The 22,834-nt window shown below is 54.4% G+C and overlaps 1 protein-coding gene across 1 annotated transcript in view; it reads left to right on the top strand.

Annotated features, from left to right (window-relative positions):
- Positions 1-22,834, top strand: part of LOC132805566 (uncharacterized) — a 48,445-nt gene that overhangs the window by 13,924 nt on the left and 11,687 nt on the right. Inside the window, exons 6-7 of the mRNA XM_060820693.1 lie at positions 4,844-5,031; positions 20,895-21,161. Of these exons, the coding sequence (XP_060676676.1) occupies positions 4,844-5,031; positions 20,895-21,161 (455 nt within the window). The remainder of the gene's footprint in view (positions 1-4,843; positions 5,032-20,894; positions 21,162-22,834) is intronic.

Below are 22,834 nucleotides of genomic sequence, written 5' to 3'. Positions count from 1 at the left end.
CTCTGTCACTCCCTCCAGCCCCTACACCCCCTCCCTATCTCTGTCACCCCCTCCAACCTCCTACACCCCCTCCCTATCTCTGTCACCCCCTCCAGCCCCTACACCCCCTCCCTATCTCTGTCACCTCCTCCAACCCCCTACACCCCTCCCTCTCTCTGTCACCCCCTCCAAGTCTGGACATGCACCATAATAGAGTCATGATGCAGAGGCTTCAGTGTTGGGCTGGGGTGGACAATGTTAAATATCACACAACACCAGGTTGCAGTCCAACAGGTTAATTTGGAAGCACTAGCCTTGGAGCACTGCCCCTTCATCAGGTGACTGTGGGGCAAGACCACAAGACAGAGAATGTGATACCTCTGGCCAGCAGATGGCAGTGCTCGCCAGGAGCTGCTCGCAGACTGGTCATCAGCCACCAGATGGCAGCATTGTCCAGCTCCTCAACAGCGACAGACTCATTCAATCTGAATATCACAAGCAGACCAGGAGTTGGCCATCTGGCCCCCATGCTTTGTCATTCAATAATTACCATGGCTGATCACTGTGTGGACTCAGCTCCACTTACCCGCCCTCTCACCGTCACCCTTCATCCCAAAACTGTTCCAAAATCTATCTTTGCTTTAAAGATATTCAACAAGGTGCCCTCAACTGAATCCCACAGATCCCCAACCCCCTGGGTGAAGAGGTACCTCCTCAGCTCAGTCCGAAATCTGCCCCCCCCCCCACTTATTTTGAGGGTACGCCCTCCCCCCCCTCATTCTAGTTTCACCCTCCAGCGGGAACAACCTCGCTGCTTCGATCTTATCCAGGCCCTTCCTCATTTTATCAGACCCCTCCCTCGGATGAGTGTGGGCCCAGTCTCCTCAATCTCTCCTCCCAAGGTAACCCTCTCCACTCCAGAGTGACATCCCCCCTCCCTGTACACCACCCCCCTCCAGGGCCCAGTCCATCCTTTCTCAAGGAGGGGAGACCGAAACTGGACACAGTTACTCCCAGGCGTGGCCTCCCCAGCTCCCTGTACAGCTGCAGCGTAACCTCCCTGTTTTTAAACTCCATCCCTCTCGCGACGAAGGACAAGATTCCATTTTCCTTCTTAATTTCCTGCTGCACAGTTGTACAGCGCAGAAACAGACCTTTCAGCACAACTCCTCCACGCCAACCAAGTTTTCCAAACTGAATGATTCCCATTTGCCAGTCTTTGGTCCATATCCTTCTAAACCATTCCTATTCATGTCCCCATCTGGGACATGCCTTTTAAATGTCATTGTACCAGCCTCCATCACTTCCTGTGGCAGCTCATTCCACACACGCACCACCCTCTGTGGGATAACATTTCTCCTTAGGTCCCTTGTAAATCTCTCCCCTCACACCTTAAAGGGTGGCTCAGTGGTTAGCACTGCTGCCCCATGGTGTCAGGGACCCAGGTTCAATTCTAGCCTCAGGTGACTGTGTGGAGTTTGTACATTCTCCTGCTTCCCCCCTCCCTACTCCATGACTGCATGGGTTTCCTCCCACTGTCCAAAGATATGCAGGTTAGGGTGGATTGGGTATGGGAAATTGTCCCATAGTGCCCAGGGATGTGCAGGTTAGGGTGGATTGGGTATGGGAAATTGTCCCATAGTGCCCAGGGATGTGCAGGTTAGGGTGGATTGGCCATGGGAAATTGTCCCATAGTGTCCAGGGATGTGCAGGTTAGGGTGGATTGGTCATGGGAAATTGTCCCATAGTGCCCAGGGATTAGATTCGATTAGATTAGATTACTTACACTGTGGAAACAGGCCCTTCGGCCCAACAAGTCCACACCAACCTGGCGAAGCCCATCCCACCCATACCCCTACATTTACCCCTTACCTAACACTACTGGCAATTTAGCATGGCCAATTCACCTGACCCGCACATCTTTGGACTGTGGGAGGAAACTGGAGCACCCGGAGGAAACCCACGCAGACACGGGGAGAACGTGCAAACTCCACACAGACAGTCGCCTGAGTCGGGAATTGAACCCGGGTCTCTGGCGCTGTGAGGCAGCAGTGCTGGTTAGGATGGATTGGCCATGGAATATTGTCCCATAGTGCCCAGGGATGTGCAGGTTAGGGTGGATTAGTCAGTGACTAAATGTGGAATGATGGGGTAGGAGGAATGGATCTGGGTGGGTTACGCTCTTGAGTGTCAGTGTGGTCTTGTTGGGCCGTAGGGCCTGTTTCCACACAGCAGAGATTCTCTGATTGAACCTATAGTTTTGAGCTCCCCTACCCTGGGGAGAAAAGACCTTTGCCATTCCCCTTATCCCTGCAGTCATGATTTTGTACACCTCTAAAAGGTCATCATTTAACCTCCAATATAGGAAATGGTCGCAGCCAATCCAACCCCTCCTGACAAATCAGATTCTCCATTCCTGGTAACATCTTTCCTGCACACTTTCCAAATTAAAAATATCCACCCGATAACAGGGAGAACAGAACTGCATACGGTATTCCACAAATGCTATTGGGGCTGGAGGGGGGGACAGAGATAGGGAGGGGGCATAGGGGCTGGAGGAGGTGACAGAGATAGGGAGGGGGCGTAGGGGCTGGAGGGGGTGACAGAGATAGGGAGGGTGTGTAGGGGCTGGAGGGGGTGACAGAGATAGGGAGGGGGTGTATGGGCTGAAGGGGGTGACAGAGATAGGGAGGGGGCGTAGGGGGCTGGAGGGGGTGACAGAGATAGGGAGGGGGCATAGGGGCTGGAGGAGGTGACAGAGATAGGGAGGGGGTGTATGGGCTGGAGGGGGTGACAGAGATAGGGAGGGGGTGTAGGGGGCTGGAGGGGGTGACAGAGATAGGGAGGGGATGTCAGGGCTGGAGGGGGTGACAGAGATAGGGAGGGGGTGTAGGGGACTGTAGGGGGTGACAGAGATAGGGAGGGGGTGTAGGGGCTGGAGGGGGTGACAGAGATAGGGAGGGGGCGGAGGGGGCTGGAGGGGGTGACAGAGATAGGGAGGAGGTGTAGGGGCTGGAGGGGGTGACAGAGATAGGGAGGGGGTGTAGGGGCTGGAGACAGTGGGGGTACGTACAGAGAACAGAAAGGGATCCACATCCTTAATCCTGAATCTGTAATTAATGTGAGGAATGTACGGAGAATGCCGTGCTTGTTGTGTTTATTTGTGTTTGACTTGCCCTTGCCTGGGGAGCAGGGAGAGAGACTGTCCTTGTGTGAGCTGTCTACGTGACCGATGGCAGCAGTGAGCTACAGGGAGCATCTCCCATCTCCCACCGCCCCCCCCCAGCCTCTCCCCAGGGGGGGCCTGGTAACTCATTGCCCTGTGATTGTCCCCACCCCCCCCCCCAAACATTTGGGAGCTGTTGCTGAACCTGCACTCTCCTGGGCAGCTTGCCCCTGACCCCTAAACCTCGTTGAGATGAAAATACACCTCCTCCATTTCTCCGTCCCACCACTCCACCTGCCTGGTTTTCACACTCTCACCTCCATCCGTGAGTCCCCCTCTGGTGACCACCCACCAGACTGTTGTACGTTCCCCTCCGTCCAAGTCCCGAATGTGATTCGAACGCCTCGATTCAAACTCTCCCGCCACCTTCACTCTGAGGGGAGCCCAGTGCAGCCCCACAGCCGGCCTCTCCTCACACTCTCGAACCCGTTGTCCCTGTCTGCTCTCGGCCTATGCTCCCACCACACTGCTCTCCGACATTCCTGACCCCTTTCCATTCCGAATGCAGGGCCCGGAACACTCAGAATCCAACGATGGACGGAGACTGTCCTTTCAACCCCATGATCCGTTCCCATTTACACCCCCTCCCTATCTCTGTCACTCCCTCCAGCCCCTACACCCCCTCCCTATCTCTGTCACCCCCTCCAGCCCCTACACCCCCTCCCTATCTCTGTCACCCCCTCCATCCCCCTACACCCCCTCCCTATCTCTGTCACCCCCTCCAGCCCCTACACCCCCTCCCTATCTCTATCACCCCCTCCAGCCCCTACACCCCCTCCCTATCTCTATCACCCCCTCCAGCCCCACACCCCCTCCCTATCTCTGTCACCCCCTCCAGCCCCTAGACCCCCTCCCTATCTCTATCATCCCCTCCAGCCCCTACACCCCCTCCCTATCCCTGTCACCCCCTCCAGCCCCTACACCCCCTCCCTATCTCTATCACCCCCTCCAGCCCCTAGACCCCCTCCCTATCTCTATCATCCCCTCCAGCCCCTACACCCCCTCCCTATCCCTGTCACCCCCTCCAGCCCCTACACCCCCTGCCTATCTCTGTCACCTCCTACAGCCCCCACACCTCCTCCCTATCTCTGTCACCCCCTCGAGCCCCCTACACCCCCTCCCTATCTCTGTCACCCCCTCCAGCCCCTACACCCCCTCCCTATCTCTGTCACCCCCTCGAGCACCCTACACCCACTCCCTATCCTTGTCACCCCCTCCAGCCCCCTACACCCCCTCCCTATCTCTGTCACCCCCTCCAGCCCCACACCCCCTCCCTATATCTGTCACCCCCTCCAGCCCCTACACCCCCTCCCTATCTCTGTCACCCCCTCCAGCCCCTACACCCCCTCCCTATCCCTGTCACCCCCTCCAGCCCCCTACACCCCCTCCCTATTCCTGTCACCCCCTCCAGCTCCACACCCCCCTCCCTATCTCTGTCACCTCCTTCGCATGATGATTGGGTGAGGGGGTGTCGGGTGGGTAGAAGGGGGGAGCAAGGCTGGTTGCTGAAATGGGCTGGATGTACGTTTGACAGCCTCCTGTGGCCTCCTCCATTGAGAGGTAATGACTGTGCATTCCCCTTGGCACTGACGTACATTCCCTTCCTTTCCCCCCTCCCTCCTGTCCCCCATCGTACAGCAGCGGGAGACGTCGGTGTCCGTGGATTTGAGCGGGATATCCCAGGAGAGCCCAGTCTCCTGCCCAGGGTGCAGCGCCTCACCCACAAGCTGAACTCCCGCCTGTCTCAGAGAATGCGCCTGTACTCCCAGAGAGCTGAGGAAGGGACCCTGACCGACATCCTGCTCTTGGTGCAGCTGTTTGACCGGGTGAGTCCTCACTCTCCTCCCACGGCCCCCCACACACAGCTCAGCGCTCCGAGAAGCTACAGTGCAGCTGCTGCACCAACCCCTCCCTTGCTCTCACATTCCCCCCCCCACACCATGTCCAAACCAAGCCCCCTTTCCAATCAATGTCCTCACCACCTCTCCCATCTCTCTCCTTCTGTTCCAACTGTCCCTTTCCACTGTATTCCCACCCTCCCAATCTCCCTCACTCTGCCTCTCTTCCTGTCTCCTGTGTTCTCTCACTTTTCCCTTCGCTCTCTCTCTCTTTCTCTCTCTCTTTTTCTTGCTCTGTCTCTCCTTCTCTTTCTCACTTTCCCTCTGTGTATGTTTCTCTCACTCTCCCACTCTCTCTCTGTCTTCCTCTCTCACTCTGTCTCCCTCACTCTATCTCTCCCTCTCTCTCTATCTCTCTCTCTGTCTTCCTCTCTCACTCTGTCTCCCTCACTCTATCTCTCCCTCTCTCTCTATCTCTCTCTCTGTCTTCCTCTCTCACTCTGTCTCCCTCACTCTATCTCTCCCTCTCTCTCTATCTCTTACTTTCCTTCTTTCTAGGTGCCTGTCTCTCTCTCTCTCTCTCTCTCTCTATCTCTCTCTCTCTCTCTCTCTCTCTGTCTTCCTCTCTCTCTGTTACTCTTTCTGTATCTCTGTTTCTCTGTCTGCCTCTCTCTCTCTTTCTCTCTCTGTGTTGCTCTTTCTCTATCTCTTTTTCTCTCTTTCTCTCCATCTCTCTCTCTGTTGCTGTCTTTCTCTCTCTCTATTCCTCTCTCTGTTGCTCTCTCTCTCTGTTTTTCTACCTCTCTGTCCCTCTCTATCTCTCTCTCTGTTGCTCTCTCTATCTCTGTTTCTCTCTCTCTCTTTCTCTCTCTCGCTCTCTCTATCTCTCTCTGTTGCTCTCTCTCTGTTTTTCTCTCTGTTGCTCTCTCTCTCTCTGTTTCTGTCTGTCTCTCTCTCTTTCTCTCTCTGTGTTGCTCTTTCTCTATCTCTGTTTCTCTCTTTCTCTCCGTCTCTCTCTCTCTCTGTTGCTGTCTTTCTCTCTCTCTATTGCTCTCTCTGTTGCTCTCTCTCTATCTCCGTTTCGCTCTCTAGCTCTGTCTCTCTTTCTCTCTCTCTCGCTCTCTTTTTATCTCTCTCTGTTGTTCTCTCTGTGTTTCTCTCTCTCTTTCTATCCCTCTCTCTCTCTGTTGCTCTCTCTCTATCTCTGTTTCTCTCTCTCTTTCTATCTCTCTCTGTCCCACTCTATCTCTCTCTCTCTCTCTGTCCCACTCTATCTCTCTCTCGCTCTCTCTCTCTCTCTGTCCCATTCTCCCATCAGTGAAAGTGAGGACTGCAGATGCTGGAGATGAGAGGTGAGAGTGTGTTGCTGGAAAAGCGCAGCAGGTCAGGCAGCATCCGAGGAGCAGGAGAACTGAAGTTTCGGACAAAAGCCAGTCCTCAGGAATTCTGTCGGTTTTCCTGCTCCTCAGATGCTGCCTGACCCGCTGTGCTTTTCCAGCGCCACTCTCTCGATCCCTGTCTCCCATAGGTCAGACCTGCGATGGGATCTGAGATACCTCCTCTGTGTCTCCCTTTGACATGAAGAGTTCACGTTTCAGTGCCTCTGCCGCCTCATTCTGTGTGTACACTCTGCCCCCTAATCCCCCCTAATCCTCTTAGGAGCGAGCCCCCCTTTCCCCCACCCCATTCCTCACAGGAATGAGTCCCCCATTCTCACTCCTGTGCCTGTGCGTACAAAGAATTCCCCAAGAGGGAGGTCATGCCCTCACTTGAGGGGGGGGGGGGGGGGAATATGGGAGGGGAGGGAGTTATTTCCAATAAAGTGGTGCATACAGCATGAGAGGGCTATCACACTCTGAACCCTGCGACCCGACGTCACGTTTGTGGGGAAGAGGGTCAAGAGCATTGCTACCCAAGTCAGACAAATCTCCGACACCACAGAGAAAATCTGATGGCCACATTAATGTCTCTCTCTGCCTCTCCCTCTCTGTCTCTGTTTCTGTCTGTCTCTCTGTCTCTTTCTCTCTCTCTATATCTCTGTCTCTCCCACTCTCTCCCCCCCCCCCCCCCCCCCCTCCACTCTGTCTCTCTCCCTCTCTCTCTCTCTCACTGTCTCTCTCCAGATCTTATCACCCAGTCAGCTGCTGGTTGTTTGCAACAGCTCCATTGATAGGACACTGATAAAGATGGGTCAGGGAAGATTTCTGTGTTTTTAAATACACTGTTATCATGAGGAACATCTGATGTCTGATCTAATTTCCCTCTCTCCATCACGTACACAGTGCGGCAGCAACAACAACTGTGCATTGCAATAGCGCTTTAAACACACACACACACACACACACACACACACACAGAAAAGATCTCCAGGCGCTTCACAATAGGGTACAGTCAAGGGACACAAGGGATGGGTGTCAAATGTTTCACTCAGAGGTGTTCAGAGCTCTAAGAAGCAGCTAAAGGCGAGAGAGACAGAGAGCGAGCGGGTGAGAGAGAGGGAGAGACAGAGTGACAGGGGAAGAGAGAGTGGGACAGACAGAGACATAGAGAGAGAGAAAGAGACAGAGAGACAGAGAGGGAGAGGCAGAGAGAGACAGTGAGAGAGAGAGACAGAGACAGAGTGACGGGGGAGAGAGAGTGGGACAGACAGAGACATAGAGAGAGAGAAAGAGTCAGAGAGACAGGCAGAAACAGAGAGGGAGAGGCAGAGAGAGACAGTGAGAGAGAGAGAGAGAGAGAGGGAGAGACAGAGTGACAGGGGGAGAGAGAGTGGGACAGACAGAGACATAGACAGAGAGAAAGAGACAGAGAGACAGGCAGAAACAGAGAGACAGAGAGGGAGAGGCAGAGAGACAGTGAGAGAGAGTGAGAGAGAGAGAGGGAGAGACAGAGTGACAGGGGAAGAGAGTGGGACAGACAGAGATAAAGAGAGCGAGAAAGAGACAGGCAGAAACAGAGAGACAGAAACATAGAGAGAGGGACAGAGAGAAGTTTAAGAAGAAAATTTCAGGGCTCCTATGGGCAGTGGGGGGAGAATGGGGGACTCATTCCTGTGAAGAGTGGGGGGAGAATGGGGGGGCTCGCTCCCACAGGATGAGTGAATTGTCATTTCAGTCTGACACTGTCCCACCAAGTTGTCTTCGTACAATGACCTTCCATCGTTCTAAGTTGCGATGTTCACCAATGAATACACAATGCTCAGCACCATTCACCGCTCCTCACATACTGAAGCTTTTCATATCTAAATGTCACGAGTCAGGTTTGGGAAGACAAGTGACGAGAAATATTTGCACCACGCAAGTGCCAGATAATGACCACCTCCGATAAGAGAGAATCTTAACCACTGCCCCTTGACATTCAATGGCGTTGCCATCACTGTATCCCCCACTATCCACGTCCTGAGGGTTACCGTTGTCCAGAAACTGAACTGGAACCGGCCCTATGTAAACGCAGTGGCTTCACGAGCAGATCAGAGGCTGGGAATCCTGCAGTGAGGAACTCCCCTTCTGATTTCCCCCAAAGCCCGTCCTCCTATCGACACGACACGCAAGTCAGGAGGGTGAAGGAGTACTCCTCACTTGCCCTGGATGGGGGGCAGCTCCAACAGCACTTGAGAAGCTCGACACCGTCCCAGGGACAAAGCAGGCCCCTGTTTGAATGGCCCCACATCCACAAACATCCCCTCCCTCCACCACTGCACAGTCGCAGCAGTGTGTACCATCTACAAGATACACCGCAGTGACCTCCCAAACCCACAACCACTAGCGTCTAGAGGGACAAGGGCAGCAGATACATGGGAACACCACCACCTGAAGTTCCCCTCTGAACCCCTCACCATCCTGTCTGAGAGATACGAGACCTGTTTTTTTCACTTTATCCTGGATCGTGTGTTTATATGGCTGGTCTAGTTCACTTTCTGATCAGTGGTCACCCCCAGGATGTTGACAGTGGAGCAGATGTAATGATGGTAACATCATCGGTTGCCAAGGGGAAACGGTTGGATTCTCTCTCAATGGTAACCCCCAGGATGTTGATAGTGGGGGGATTCAGTGATGGTAACACCATTGAACGTCAAGGGGGTGATGATTAGATTCTCTCTCAATGGTAATCCCCAGGATGTTGACAGTGGGGTGGGTGGGAGGAATTTAGTGGCAGTAGCACCATCATTTGCCAAGGGCATTGGTTAGATTATCTCTCAATGGGAACTCCCAGGATGATGATAGTGGGGGGATTCAGTGATAGTAATACCATTGAATGTCAAGAGGGCGATGGTTAGATCTCTCTCGTTGGAAATGGTAATCCCCAGGATGTTGATAGGGGGTGGAGAATTCAGTGATGGTAACACCATCAAATGCCAAGGGGCCGATGGTTAGAATCTGACTCCATGGTAACCCCCAGGATGTTGATAGTGGGGGGATTCAGTGATTGTAACACCATCGAATGCCAAGGGAGTGATGTTAAAATATCTCTCCATGGTAACCCCTAGGATGTTGATAGTGGGGGGAATTCAGTGATGGTAGCACCATCGAATGCCAAGGGAGCGATGTTAAAATATCTCTCCATGGTAACCCCTAGGATGTTGACAGTGGGGGGGATTCAGTGATGGTAGCACCATCGAATGCCAAGGGGGCAATGGTTAGAATCTCTCTCCATGGTAACCCCCAAGCATGTCAAAGGTCCTGCCCCTCAACTCCCCCCCCCAATACAGCACGGGACCAATGCCAAAGTCCAAAACTGCCTGGGGAACATAGAACAGCGAACATGCAGCATCGCTCGAACCCAGTGCCTCTTGGGACCTAGTCTGCCACGGGTGAAATCAAGGCCAAAGGAAGGTTGCCCTGGTGATGGGGCCTAGTCAGAAAGGCTCAGCTGGGGGTAGGAGGCCACCGTCCGCTGTTTTCAGTGGAAGCAGAGTGAGGAACCTCCAACAACTTGCTCACATTCAAGTTACAGATGGAGCTCCCTTCCCCCAAACCCTCTGTGTTTTCCAGGCTGCTTGTTTTGATAGTTTCGGGTTTTTTTGGTGCAGTGCACTCCACCAGTCAGTCCCGCGGTCACTGATAACCTGCTTCGACACCGTGCAGAATCACACAATGACATCCAAATACTGGGAATCTAAGACCAACGGGTGGCGCACACCATGAGGCCATTTGGCCCATCAGGTCTCTGCTCAGTCTTTGAAGGAGCTACCTCAGTGACCCCACAACCCCCCATTCCCTTTTCCTCCTGACTTTTACCCCCACAGGCCTATAAGATTTAACCTCTCGAGGTATGTCCTGCCCTTTTGATAGTTTCAGTTCAATCTGCACAGTCGAAGGGTCGGTGCTGAAGGAGTGGGCGCTGTCGGAGGGTCAGCGTTGAGGAAGCGGGCACTGTCGGAGGGTCAGCGCTGAGGGAGTGAGCGCTGTTGAAGGGTCAGTGCTGAGGGAGCGGGCACTGTCGGAGGGTCAGCGCTGAGGAAGCGGGCACAGTCGGAAGCGTAGGTGCTGAGGCAGTGGGTTCTGTGGGAGGGTCAGTGCTGAGGGAGCGAGCGCTGTCGAAGGGTCAGTGCTGAGGGAGTGGGCTCTGTGGAAGGTTCAGCATTGAGGGAGCAGGCGCTGTTGGAGGGTCAGTGCTTAGGGAGCGGGCACTGTTGTAGGAACAGTGCTGAGGGAGCGGGCACTGTCGGAGGGTCAGTGCTGAGGGAGCGGGCACTGTCGGAGGGTCAGTGCTGAGGGAGTGGGCACTGTCGGAGGGTCAGAGCTGAGGGAGCGAGCACTGTCAGAGGGTCAGCACTGAGGGAGTGGGCACTGTCAGAGGGTCAGTGCTGAGGGAGTGTGCACTGTCAGAGGGTCAGTGCTGAGGGAGCGGGCACTGTCGGAGGGTCAGTGCTGAGGGAGTGGGCACTATCGGAGGGTCAGTGCTGAGGGAGCGGGCACTCTGGGAGGGTCAACGCTGAGGGAGCGGGCACTGTCGGAGGGTCAGCGCTGAGGGAGCGGGCACTGTCAGAGGGTCAGCGCTGAGGGAGCGGGCACTGTCAGAGGGTCAGTGCTGAGGGAGCGGGCACTGTCCGAGGGTCAGCGCTGAGGGAGCGGGCACTGTCAGAGGGTCAGTGCTGAGGGAGCGGGCACTCTCGGAGGGTCAGCGCTGAGGGAGCGGGCACTGTCGGAGGGTCAGTGCTGAGGGAGCGGGCACTGTCGACGGATCAGTGCTGAGGGAGCGGCCAGTCTCGGAGGGTCAGTGAAGAGGGAGCGGGCACTGTCCGAGGGTCAGCGCTGAGGGAGCGGGCACTGTCGGAGGGTCAGTGCTGAGGGAGCGGGCACTGTCCGAGGGTCAGCGCTGAGGGAGCGGGCACTGTCGGAGGGTCAGCGCTGAGGGAGCGGGCACTCTCGGAGGGTTAGTGCTGAGGGAGCGGGCACTCTCGGAGGGTCAGCACTGAGGGAGCGGACACTGTCAGAGGGTCAGTGCTGAGGGAGTACTGCAATGTCCGCGGGTCAGCGCTGAGGGAGCGAGCGCTGTCGAAGGGTCAGTGCTGAGGGAGTGGGCTCTGTGGAAGGTTCAGCATTGAGGGAGCAGGCGCTGTTGGAGGGTCAGTGCTGAGGGAGCGGGCACTGTTGTAGGAACAGTGCTGAGGGAGCGGGCACTGTCGGAGGGTCAGTGCTGAGGGAGCGGTCACTGTCGGAGGGTCAGTGCTGAGGGAGTGGGCACTGTCGGAGGGTCAGAGCTGAGGGAGCGAGCACTGTCAGAGGGTCAGCACTGAGGGAGTGGGCACTGTCAGAGGGTCAGTGCTGAGGGAGTGGGCACTGTCAGAGGGTCAGTGCTGAGGGAGTGTGCACTGTCAGAGGGTCAGTGCTGAGGGAGCGGGCACTGTCGGAGGGTCAGTGCTGAGGGAGTGGGCACTGTCGGAGGGTCAGTGCTGAGGGAGCGGGCACTGTCGGAGGGTCAGTGCTGAGGGAGTGGGCACTGTCAGAGGGTCAGCGCTGAGGGAGTGAGCGCTGTTGAAGGGTCAGTGCTGAGGGAGCGGGCACTGTCGGAGGGTCAGCGCTGAGGAAGCGGGCACAGTCGGAAGCGTAGGTGCTGAGGCAGTGGGTTCTGTGGGAGGGTCAGTGCTGAGGGAGCGAGCGCTGTCGAAGGGTCAGTGCTGAGGGAGTGGGCTCTGTGGAAGGTTCAGCATTGAGGGAGCAGGCGCTGTTGGAGGGTCAGTGCTGAGGGAGCGGGCACTGTTGTAGGAACAGTGCTGAGGGAGCGGGCACTGTCGGAGGGTCAGTGCTGAGGGAGCGGGCACTGTCGGAGGGTCAGTGCTGAGGGAGTGGGCACTGTCGGAGGGTCAGAGCTGAGGGAGCGAGCACTGTCAGAGGGTCAGCACTGAGGGAGTGGGCACTGTCAGAGGGTCAGTGCTGAGGGAGTGTGCACTGTCAGAGGGTCAGTGCTGAGGGAGTGGGCACTGTCAGAGGGTCAGTGCTGAGGGAGTGTGCACTGTCAGAGGGTCAGTGCTGAGGGAGCAGGCACTGTCGGAGGGTCAGTGCTGAGGGAGTGGGCACTATCGGAGGGTCAGTGCTGAGGTAGCGGGCACTCTCGGAGGGTCAACGCTGAGGGAGCGGGCACTGTCGGAGGGTCAGCGCTGAGGGAGCGGGCACTGTCAGAGGGTCAGCGCTGAGGGAGCGGGCACTGTCAGAGGGTCAGCGCTGAGGGAGCGGGCACTGTCAGAGGGTCAGTGCTGAGGGAGCGGGCACTGTCCGAGGGTCAGCGCTGAGGGAGTACTGCAATGTCCGAGGGTCAGTGCTGAGGGAGTGGGCACTGTCGGAGGGTCAGCGCTGAGGGAGTGAACGCTGTTGAAGGGTCAGTGCTGAGGGAGCGGGCACTGTCGGAGGGTCAGCGCTGAGGAAGCGGGCACAGTCGGAAGCGTAGGTGCTGAGGCAGTGGGTTCTGTGGGAGGGTCAGTGCTGAGGGAGCGAGCGCTGTCGAAGGGTCAGTGCTGAGGGAGTGGGCTCTGTGGAAGGTTCAGCATTGAGGGAGCAGGCGCTGTTGGAGGGTCAGTGCTGAGGGAGCGGGCACTGTTGTAGGAACAGTGCTGAGGGAGCGGGCACTGTCGGAGGGTCAGTGCTGAGGGAGCGGGCACTGTCGGAGGGTCAGTGCTGAGGGAGTGGGCACTGTCGGAGGGTCAGAGCTGAGGGAGCGAGCACTGTCAGAGGGTCAGCACTGAGGGAGTGGGCACTGTCAGAGGGTCAGTGCTGAGGGAGTGTGCACTGTCAGAGGGTCAGTGCTGAGGGACCCGGCACTGTCGGAGGGTCAGTGCTGAGGGAGTGGGCACTATCGGAGGGTCAGTGCTGAGGGTGCGGGCACTCTGGGAGGGTCAACGCTGAGGGAGCGGGCACTGTCGGAGGGTCAGCGCTGAGGGAGCGGGCACTGTCAGAGGGTCAGCGCTGAGGGAGCGGGCACTGTCAGAGGGTCAGTGCTGAGGGAGCGGGCACTGTCCGAGGGTCAGCGCTGAGGGAGCGGGCACTGTCAGAGGGTCAGTGCTGAGGGAGCGGGCACTCTCGGAGGGTCTGCGCTGAGGGAGCGGGCACTGTCGGAGGGTCAGTGCTGAGGGAGCGGGCACTGTCGACGGATCAGTGCTGAGGGAGCGGCCAGTCTCGGAGGGTCAGTGAAGAGGGAGCGGGCACTGTCCGAGGGTCAGCGCTGAGGGAGCGGGCACTGTCGGAGGGTCAGCGCTGAGGGAGCGGGCACTGTCCGAGGGTCAGCGCTGAGGGAGCGGGCACTGTCGGAGGGTCAGCGCTGAGGGAGCGGGCACTCTCGGAGGGTTAGTGCTGAGGGAGCGGGCACTCTCGGAGGGTCAGCGCTGAGGGAGCGGACACTGTCAGAGGGTCAGTGCTGAGGGAGTACTGCAATGTCCGAGGGTCAGCGCTGAGGGAGCGGGCACTGTTGGAGGGTCAGTGCTGAGGGAGCGGGCACTGTGGGAGGGTCAGTGCTGAGGGGGTGCTGCACTGTCGCGGACGCCCTCCTTCAGTTGGCACAGTGAAACTCCAAAAAGCCTGCTCGGGCACCCTGCAAGCAAAAACAACAGTGTAAACGCCGCAGTGTTGGAACGTGGCGGAGTTGGTCGGCATCGCGGACTCCCTTCTGCCCCCTCCCCTCCGAGGGAGCTGAGGCAGATACTGATTCCACAGTGACTCCTCAGTCTGCCTGGCTCCCCCCACACCCCGGCACAAGTGTATGACCAGGTGACCCTCCCCCCCCCCTTCCCTCTCACCTCCTGCTCTGGAAGAAGGTCCTTCAAATCAAATTGAACTGTGCAGGCGCTATGCAAATGCAGGCAGTTGTTTTTGTTGAAGGCACTGATGGACAGTGCGGGCGTCATGAGGAATCTCTTCCTCTCTCCCTGCCCAGGAGCTCCCACTGCCCCGGTCCATCACTGTCTGATTAATCCCATTCTCATCGATCAGCACTGAGACCTCACGAGGCTCCTGTCTCCAAAGGCACACGTGCTGTCTCTCTCACACAACCGGCTGCAACAAACATCCTGCATTTATATAACACCCTGCACGTTGGCAAGGCAGGCTGCTTTTTCTCGGGAGGGCCATTCCTGAGCTCAGGACATTCGGCTCCCGGGGAGGGGGTGACAGAGAGAGGGAGGGGGTGTAGGGGACTGGAGGGGGTGACAGAGATAGGGAGGGGGTGTAGGGAGCTGGAGGAGGAGGGTGACAGGGAGAGGGAGGGGGTATAGGAAGCAGAGGGGGTGACAGAAATAGGGAGGGGGTCTAGGGGCTGGAGGGGGTGACAGAGTTAGGGAGAGGGTGTATGGGGATATAGGAGGTGACAGAGATAGGGAGGGGGTGTAGGGACTGGAGGGGGTGACAGAGATAGGGAAGGGGTATAGGGGCTGGAGTGGGTGACAGAGTTAGGGAGGGGGTGTAGGGGCTGGAGGGGGTGACAGAGATAGGGAGGGGGTGTAGGGGCTGGAGGGGGTGACAGAGATAGGGAGGGGGTGTAGGGGCTGGAGGGGGTGACAGAGATAGGGAGGGGGTGTAGGGGCTGGAGGGGGTGACAGAGACAGGGAGGGGGTGTAGGGGCTGGAGGGAGTGACCAATTTATCCTCTCCATCAGTCTGTTACACAGGGAAACTGGAACATCAGGGCAGGCAGGGACAAGGTAGGACTAATAAATTAAACTGCATTTATTTCAATGCAAGGGGCCTAACAGGGAAGGCAGATGAACTCAGGGCATGGTTAGGAACATGGGACTAGGATATCATAGCAATTACAGAAACGTGGCTCAGGGATGGGCAGGACTGGCAGCTTAATGTTCCAGGATACAAATGCTACAGGAAGGATAGAAAGGGAGGCAAGAGAGGAGGGGGAGTGGCATTTTTGATAAGGGATAGCATTACAGCTGTGCTGAGGGAGGATATTCCTGGAAATACATCCAGGGAAGTTATTTGGGTGGAACTGAGAAATAAGAAAGGGATGATCACCTTATTGGGATTGTATTATAGACCCCCCAATAGTCAGAGGGAAATTGAGAAACAAACTTGTAAGGAGATCTCAGCTCTCTGTAAGAATAATAGGGTGGTTATGGTAGGGGATTTTAACTTTCCAAACATCGACTGGGACTGCCATAGTGTTAAAGGTTTAGATGGAGAAGAATTTCTTAAGTGTGTACAAGACAATTTTCTGATTCAGTATGTGGATGTACCTACAAGAGAAGGTGCAAATTTTGACCTACTCTTGGGAAATAAGACAGGGCATGTGACTGAGGTGTCAGTGGGGGAGCACTTTGGGGCCAGCAACCATAATTCTATTTGTTTTAAAATAGTGATGGAAAAGGATAGGCCAGATATAAAAGTTGAAGTTCTAAATTAGAGAAAGGCCAATTTTTGACGGCATTAGGCAAGAACTTTCAAAAGCTGATTGGAGGCAGATGTTCGCAGGTAAAGGGAGGGCTGTAAAATGGGAAGCCTTCAGAAATGAGATAACAAGAATCCAGAGAAAGTATATTCCTGTCAGGGTGAAAGGGAAGGCTGGTAGGTATAGGGAATGAAAATGTGTTGCTGGAAAAGCGCAGCAGGTCAGGCAGCATCCAAGGAGCAGGAGAATCGACGTTTCGGGCATGAGCCCTTCTTCAGGAATGAGCATATGCCACGTATAGGGAATGCTGGACGACGAAAGAAATTGAGGGTTTGGTTAAGAAAAAGAAGGAAGCATATACCAGGTATAGACAGGAGAGATCGAGTGAATCCTTAGAATAAAGAAAGTAGGAGTATACTTAAGAGGGAAATCAGGAGGGCAAAACGGGGACAAGAGATAGCTTTGGCAAATAGAATTAAGGAGAATCCAAAGGGTTTTTACAAATATATTAATGTCAAAAGGGTAACTAGGGAAAGAATAGGGCCCCTCAAAGATCAGCAAGGTGGCCTTTGTGTGGAGCCACAGAATATGGGGTAGATACTAAATGAATATTTTGCATCAGTATTTACTGTGGAAAAGGATATGGAAGATATAGACTGTAGGGAAATAGATGGCGACATCTTGCAAAATGTCTAGATTACAGAGGAGGAAGTGCTGGATGTCTTGAAACGGTTAAAGGTGGATAAATCCCCAGGACCTGATCAGATGTACCTGAGAACTCTGTGGGAAGCTAGAGAAGTGATTGCTGGGCCTCTTGCTGAGATATTTGTATCATCGATAGTCACAGGTGAGGTGCCGGAAGACTGGAGGTTGGCAAACATGGTGTCACTGTTTAAGAAGGGTGGTAAGGACAAGCCAGGGAACTATAGACCAGTGAGCGTGGTGTCAGTGGTGGGCAAGTTGTTGGAGGGAATCCTGAGGGACAGTATGTATATGTATTTGGAAAGGCAAGGACTGATTAGGGATAGTCAACATGGTTTTGTGCGTGGGAAATCATATCTCACAAACTTGATTGAGTTTTTTGAAGAAGTAACAAAGAAGATTGGTGAGGTGTGATCTATATGGACTTCAGTAAGGCATTTGACAAGGTTCCCCATGGGAGACTGATTAGCAAGGTTCGATATCATGGAATAAAGGGAGAACTAGCCATTTGAATACAGAACTGGCTCAAAGGTAGAAGACAGAGAGTGGTGGTGGAGGGTTGTTTTTCAGACTGGAGGCTTGTGACCAGTGGAGTGCCACAAGGATCGGTGCTGGGTCCTCTACTTTTTGTCATTTACATAAATGATTTGGATGTGAGCATAAGAGGTACAGTTAGTAAGTTTGCAGATGTCACCAAAATTGGAGGTATAGTAGACAGCGAAGAGGGTTACCTCAGATTACAACAGGATCTGGACCAGATGGACCAATGGGCTGAGAAGTGGCAGATGGAGTTTAATTCAGGTAAATGCGGAGTGCTGCATTTTGGGAAAGCAAATTTTAGCAGGACTTATACACTTAATGGTAAGGTCCTAGGGAGTGTTGCTGAACAAAGAGACCTTGGAGTGCAGGTTTATAGCTCCTTGAAAATGGAATCGCAGGTAGATAGGATAGTGAAGGCAGCGTTTGGTATGCTTTCCTTTATTGGTCAGAGTATCGAGTACAGAGGTTGGGAGGTCATGTTGTGGCTGTACAGGACATTGGTTAGGCCACTGTTGGAATATTGTGTGCAATTCTGGTCTCCTTCCTATCGGAAAGATATTGTGAAACTTGAAAGGATTCACAAAAGATTTACAAGGATGTTGCCAGGGTTGGAGGGTTTGAGCTACAGGGAGAGGCTGAATAGGCTGGGGCTGTTTTCCCTGGAGCGTCGGAGGCTGAGGGGTGACCTTATAGAGGTTTACAAAATCATGAGGGGCATGGATAGGATAAATAGGCAAAGTGTTTTCCCTGGGTCAGGGAGTCCAGAACTAGAGGGCATAGGTTCAGGGTGAGAGGGGAAAGATATAAAAGAGACCTAAGGGGCAACTTTTTCACACAGAGGGTGGTACGTGTATGGAATGAGCTGCCAGAGGGAGTGGTGGAGGCTGGTACAATTGCAACATTTAAGAGGCATCTGGATGGGTATATGAATAGGAAGGGTTTGGAGGGATATGGGCTGGGTGCTGGCAGGTGGGACGAGATTGGGTTGGGATATCTGGTCGGGCGTGGACGGGTTGGACCGAAGGGTCTGTTTCCGTGCTGTACATCTCTATGACTCTATCTCCCCAGCGGAGTTTCACTCAGGAACAATAGACTGAGAGTTCAGGACAGTCCAGAGAAGGGTTCATTGGGCTGATCCGAGGGACAGAGGCACTGTCTGACGAGGGACAGATTGAGTCGGTTGGGGCCTGTACCCGTTGAGGTTTGGAAGAAGAAGAGGCGACTTTATTGAAACGTACAAGATTCTCAGGGGGACGTTGACAGGGGGAGGATGTGGAGAGGTTGTTCCCCCTTTGTGTGTGTGTGTGTGTGTGTGTGTGTGTGTGTGTGGGAGAGGGTCTGCAGACCAGAAAAGGCATCATCTCAAGAGTGAGGGTCACCCCATTGAAGACGGTGATTCCTTCACTCCCAGAGGGGAGTGAATCTGAGGAATTCTTTCCCGCAGAGGGTTGGTGGGGCTGGGTTCTTCAGGATATACGAGGGTGCGATGGAGAGATGTTTAATCACCGAGGGGAATCAAACTCTGAAGAAAAGGTGGGGAAGTGGAGATGCGGATTATCAGATCGGCCGTGATCTCATTGAATGGTGCAGCAGCTCTGATGGGCCAAATGGCCTCATTCTGTTCCTGCTGGTTACTGTTGGAGGGTACCTTCCCCCAGCACCGAAGGGCATTACGGTGGTGTATATCTGCCTGGGCTCTGCGTTTCGGAGGCTGCAATCGAACTGGGCGTTGAGGGACACCAGCACTGAACGAAGCAAGCTCTGTCACGCAGTTAGAAAAGAATAGGTCAGTGCTGGGAAATCTCAGCGGGTCTTCCAGTATCTCTGGAGAGAGAAATATTGTTCACGGTTTGAGACGGATAAGAAGCGAATTCATCTAGTCGCTCATTAAGACCCAGGAACAAGAGGCCATTCAGCCCCCTCCTCCAGCCTGTCACACAGGAACAGGAGGCCATTCAGCCCCCTCCTCCAGCCTGTCACACAGGAACAGGAGGCCATTCAGCCCCCTCCTCCAGCCTGTCACACAGGAACAGGAGGCCATCAGCCCCCTCCTCAACTGTAGCTGATCCGTGTCTTTGTCTACCCACTCCCCATCTTGGTTCCGTAACTTAGATTTAGATTTAGATGTTTCCATTTGACACCACAACCCAAATGGCAGCCATTTTGGCAGGAGAGAAAGTTCTAGACTTCCATTCCCCTTTGTGCAAAGGATTCCAACACCATCCCAATAACATCCTTCTTGCAGAGTGAGAGTAAGGGAGAAGGAGAGGTTTGTGTGGAACAGAAACTCCAGATCAGATGGGCTGAAAGGCCTGTTTCTGTATTGGTATCTGTTCAGGACAGGGATAGCATAGGATTACATACAGAGTAAAGCTCCCTCCGCACTGCCCCCCATCAAACACTCCCAGGGACAGGGACAGCACAGGGTTAGATACAGAGTAAAGCACCCTCTACATTGTCCTCCCATCAAACACTCCCAGGACAGGAACAGCATGGGGTTAGGTACAGAGTAAAGCTCCCTCTACACTGTCCTCCCATCAAACACTCCCAGGACAGGGACAGCACGGGGTTAGATACAGAGTAAAGCTCCCTCTACACTGTCCCCCCCATCAAACACTCCCAGGACAGGGACAGCACGGGGTTAGATATAGAGTAAAGCTCCCTCTACACTGTCCCCCAACAAACACTCCCAGGGACAGGGACAGCATGGGGTTAGATACAGAGTAAACCTCCCTCTACACTGTCCCCCAACAAACACTCCCAGGGACAGGGACAGCATGGGGTTAGATACAGAGTAAACCTCCCTCTACATTGTCCTCCCATCAAACACTCCCAGGACAGGGACAGCATGGGGTTAGATACAGAGTAAAGCTCTCTCTACACTGTCCCCCCATCAAACACTCCCAGGGACAGGGACAGCACGGGGTTAGATACAGAGTACAGTGGTGCTGTGGTGACCTCTGAGCTGTTTGTACTGAGGGGATGGAATGGCTGATGCTGATCTAATCTTGGACTGTGTGCATGTGTCTATGTCTGCGTGTGTGTATGTATGTATGTGTGTGTGTGTGTCTGCGTGTGCGTATGCATGTGTGTGTGTGTCTGTGTCTGTGTGTGTGCGCGTGCGTGCATGTGTGTGTATACTTGTGTGTCTGTGCGTGTGTGTGTGTGTGTCTTTGTGTGTGTATGTATGTGTGTGTACGTGCGTGTGTGTGTGTGTGTGTACGTGTGTGTGTTGTGTGTGTCTGCGTGTGTGTTTGTCTGTGTGTGTACGTGTGTGTGTGTCTCTGTGTGTGTGTATACGTGTGTGTCTCTATGTGTATGTGTGTGTGTGTACGTGTGTGTGTGTACGTGTGTGTCTGTGTGTGTGTCTCTGTATGTGTGTGTGTATGTCTGTGTGTGTACGTGTGTGTGTGTATGTCTGTGTGTACGTGTGAGTGTGTGTGTGCATTTCTGTGTGTACGTGTGTGTGTGTTGTGTGTGTCTGTGTGTATGTGTGTGTGTCTGTGTGTGTACGTGTGTGTGTCTGTGTGTGTGTGTACGTGTGTGTGTACGTGTGTGTGTGTACGTGTGTGTCTGTGTGTGTCTCTGGCTGCGTATGTACGTGTGTGTGTGTGTGTCTGTGTGTGTGTCTCTGTATGTGTGTGTGTGTGTGTGTGTATGTACGTGTATGTGTGTACGTGTGTGTGTCTATGTGTGTGTGTGTGTGTGTATGTACGTGTGTGTGTGTCTGTGTGTACGTGTGTGTGTACGTGTGTGTGTACGTGTGTGTGTGTGTCTCCTCCCCAGCTGCAAGCCTCTTGGGCCGTCGCCATGTTGGATGGTTCCTATCACTGGCTGCTCAGGGTCTCCGTCCCGGTGACTCAGCGCCTTGTGAACCTGTGGACCGTGCTGCAGGCCCGTCTCTCTGAAGCAGCCAACCTGGCCTCCTCAGCCTGGAGCCTGGGACTCTCGCTCACTGGGAACACCATCAGCCTCAGCCTCCACCTGCTCTCTCAGTTCAGCGAGATGGTCATGCTCCTGGGCCTGTTCCTCATCAACGTCATCTATGCCCTGGTAGGTTCACCCACCGCCTCCACCATGCCTGTTCCCCCCTCCACTCCACTCCCTCCATCCCTCCCCTATCCCCACAGCTCACCCACTCCCCATCCCTGTCACCTCCTCCAGCCCCTACACCCCTCCCTATCTCTGTCACCCCCTCCAGCCCCCTACAACCCTCCCTATCTCTGTCACCCCCTACACCCTCTACACACCCTCCCTATCTCTGTCACCCCCTACAGCCTCTACACCCCCTCCCTATCTCTGTCACCCCCTCCAGCCCCTACACGCCCTCCCTATCTCTGTCACCTCTCCAGTTCCCCTCCCTATCTCTGTCACCCTCTCCAGTCCCCTACACCCCCTCCCTATCTCTGTCACTGCCTACAGCCTCTACACCCCCTCCCTATCTCTGTCACCCCCTCCAGCCCCTACACCCCCTCCCTATCTCTGTCACCTCTCCAGTTCCCCTCCCTATCTCTGTCACCCCCTCCAGTCCCCTACCCCCCCTCCCTTTCGCTATCACCTCCTACAGCCCCTACACCTCATAGAGTCATAGAGATGTACAGCACAGTAACAGACCCTTCGGTCCAACCCGTCCATGCTGACCAGATATCCCAACCCAATCTAGTCCCACCTGCCAGCACCCAGCTCATATCCCTCCAAACCCTTCCTATTCATATACCCATCCAAATGCCTCTTAAATGTTGCAATTGTACCAGCCTCCACCACTTCCTCTGGCAGCTCATTCCATACACGTACCACCCTCTGTGTGAAAAAGTTGCCCCTTAGGTCTCTTTTATATCTTTCCCCTCTCACCCTAAACCTATGCCCCTCTAGTTCTGGACTCCCTGACCCCAGGGAAAAGACTTTGTCTATTTATCCTATCCATGACTCTCATAATTTTGTAAACCTCTATAAGATCACCCCTCAGCCTCCGACGTTCCAGGGAAAACAGCCCCAGCCTGTTCAGCCTCTCCCTGTAGCTCAGATCCTCCAACCCTGGCTACATCCTTGTAAATCTTTTCTGAACCCTTTCAAGTTTCACAACATCTTTCTGATAGGAAGGAGACCAGAATTGCACACAATATTCCAACAGTGGCCTAACCAATGTCCTGTACAGCCGCAACATGACCTCCCAACTCCTGTACTCGATACTCTGACCAATAAAGGAAAGCATACCAAACGCCACCTTCACTATCCTATCTACCTGCGACTCCACTTTCAAGGAGCTATGAACCTGCACTCCAAGGTCTCTTTGTTCAGCAACACTCCCTAGGACCTTACCATTAAGTGTTCAAGTCCTGCTAAGATTTGCTTTCCCAAAATGCAGCACCTCGCATTTATCTGAATTAAACTCCATCTGCCACTTCTCAGCCCATTGGCCCATTTGGTCCAGATCCTGTTGTAATCTGAGGTAACCCTCTTCGCTGTCCACTACACCTCCAATTTTGGTGTCATCTGCAAACTTACTAACTGTACCTCTTATGCTCTCATCCAAATCATTTATATAAATGACAAAAAGTAGAGGGCCCAGCACCGATCCTTGTGGCACTCCACTGGTCACAGGCCTCCTCCCTATCTCTGTCACACCCGCCAGCCCCTACCCCCCCCTCCCTATCTCTGTCACCCTCTCCAGCCCCATACACCCCCTCCCTATCTCTGTCACACCCTCCAGCCCCTGCACCCTCCCT

This window comes from Hemiscyllium ocellatum, chromosome 50 (assembly GCF_020745735.1).
Source record: "Hemiscyllium ocellatum isolate sHemOce1 chromosome 50, sHemOce1.pat.X.cur, whole genome shotgun sequence".
NCBI classification, from domain to species: domain Eukaryota; kingdom Metazoa; phylum Chordata; class Chondrichthyes; order Orectolobiformes; family Hemiscylliidae; genus Hemiscyllium; species Hemiscyllium ocellatum.
The sequence above is the reverse complement of the archived record's forward strand: the minus strand, read 5'-3'. Positions and strand labels throughout refer to the sequence as shown.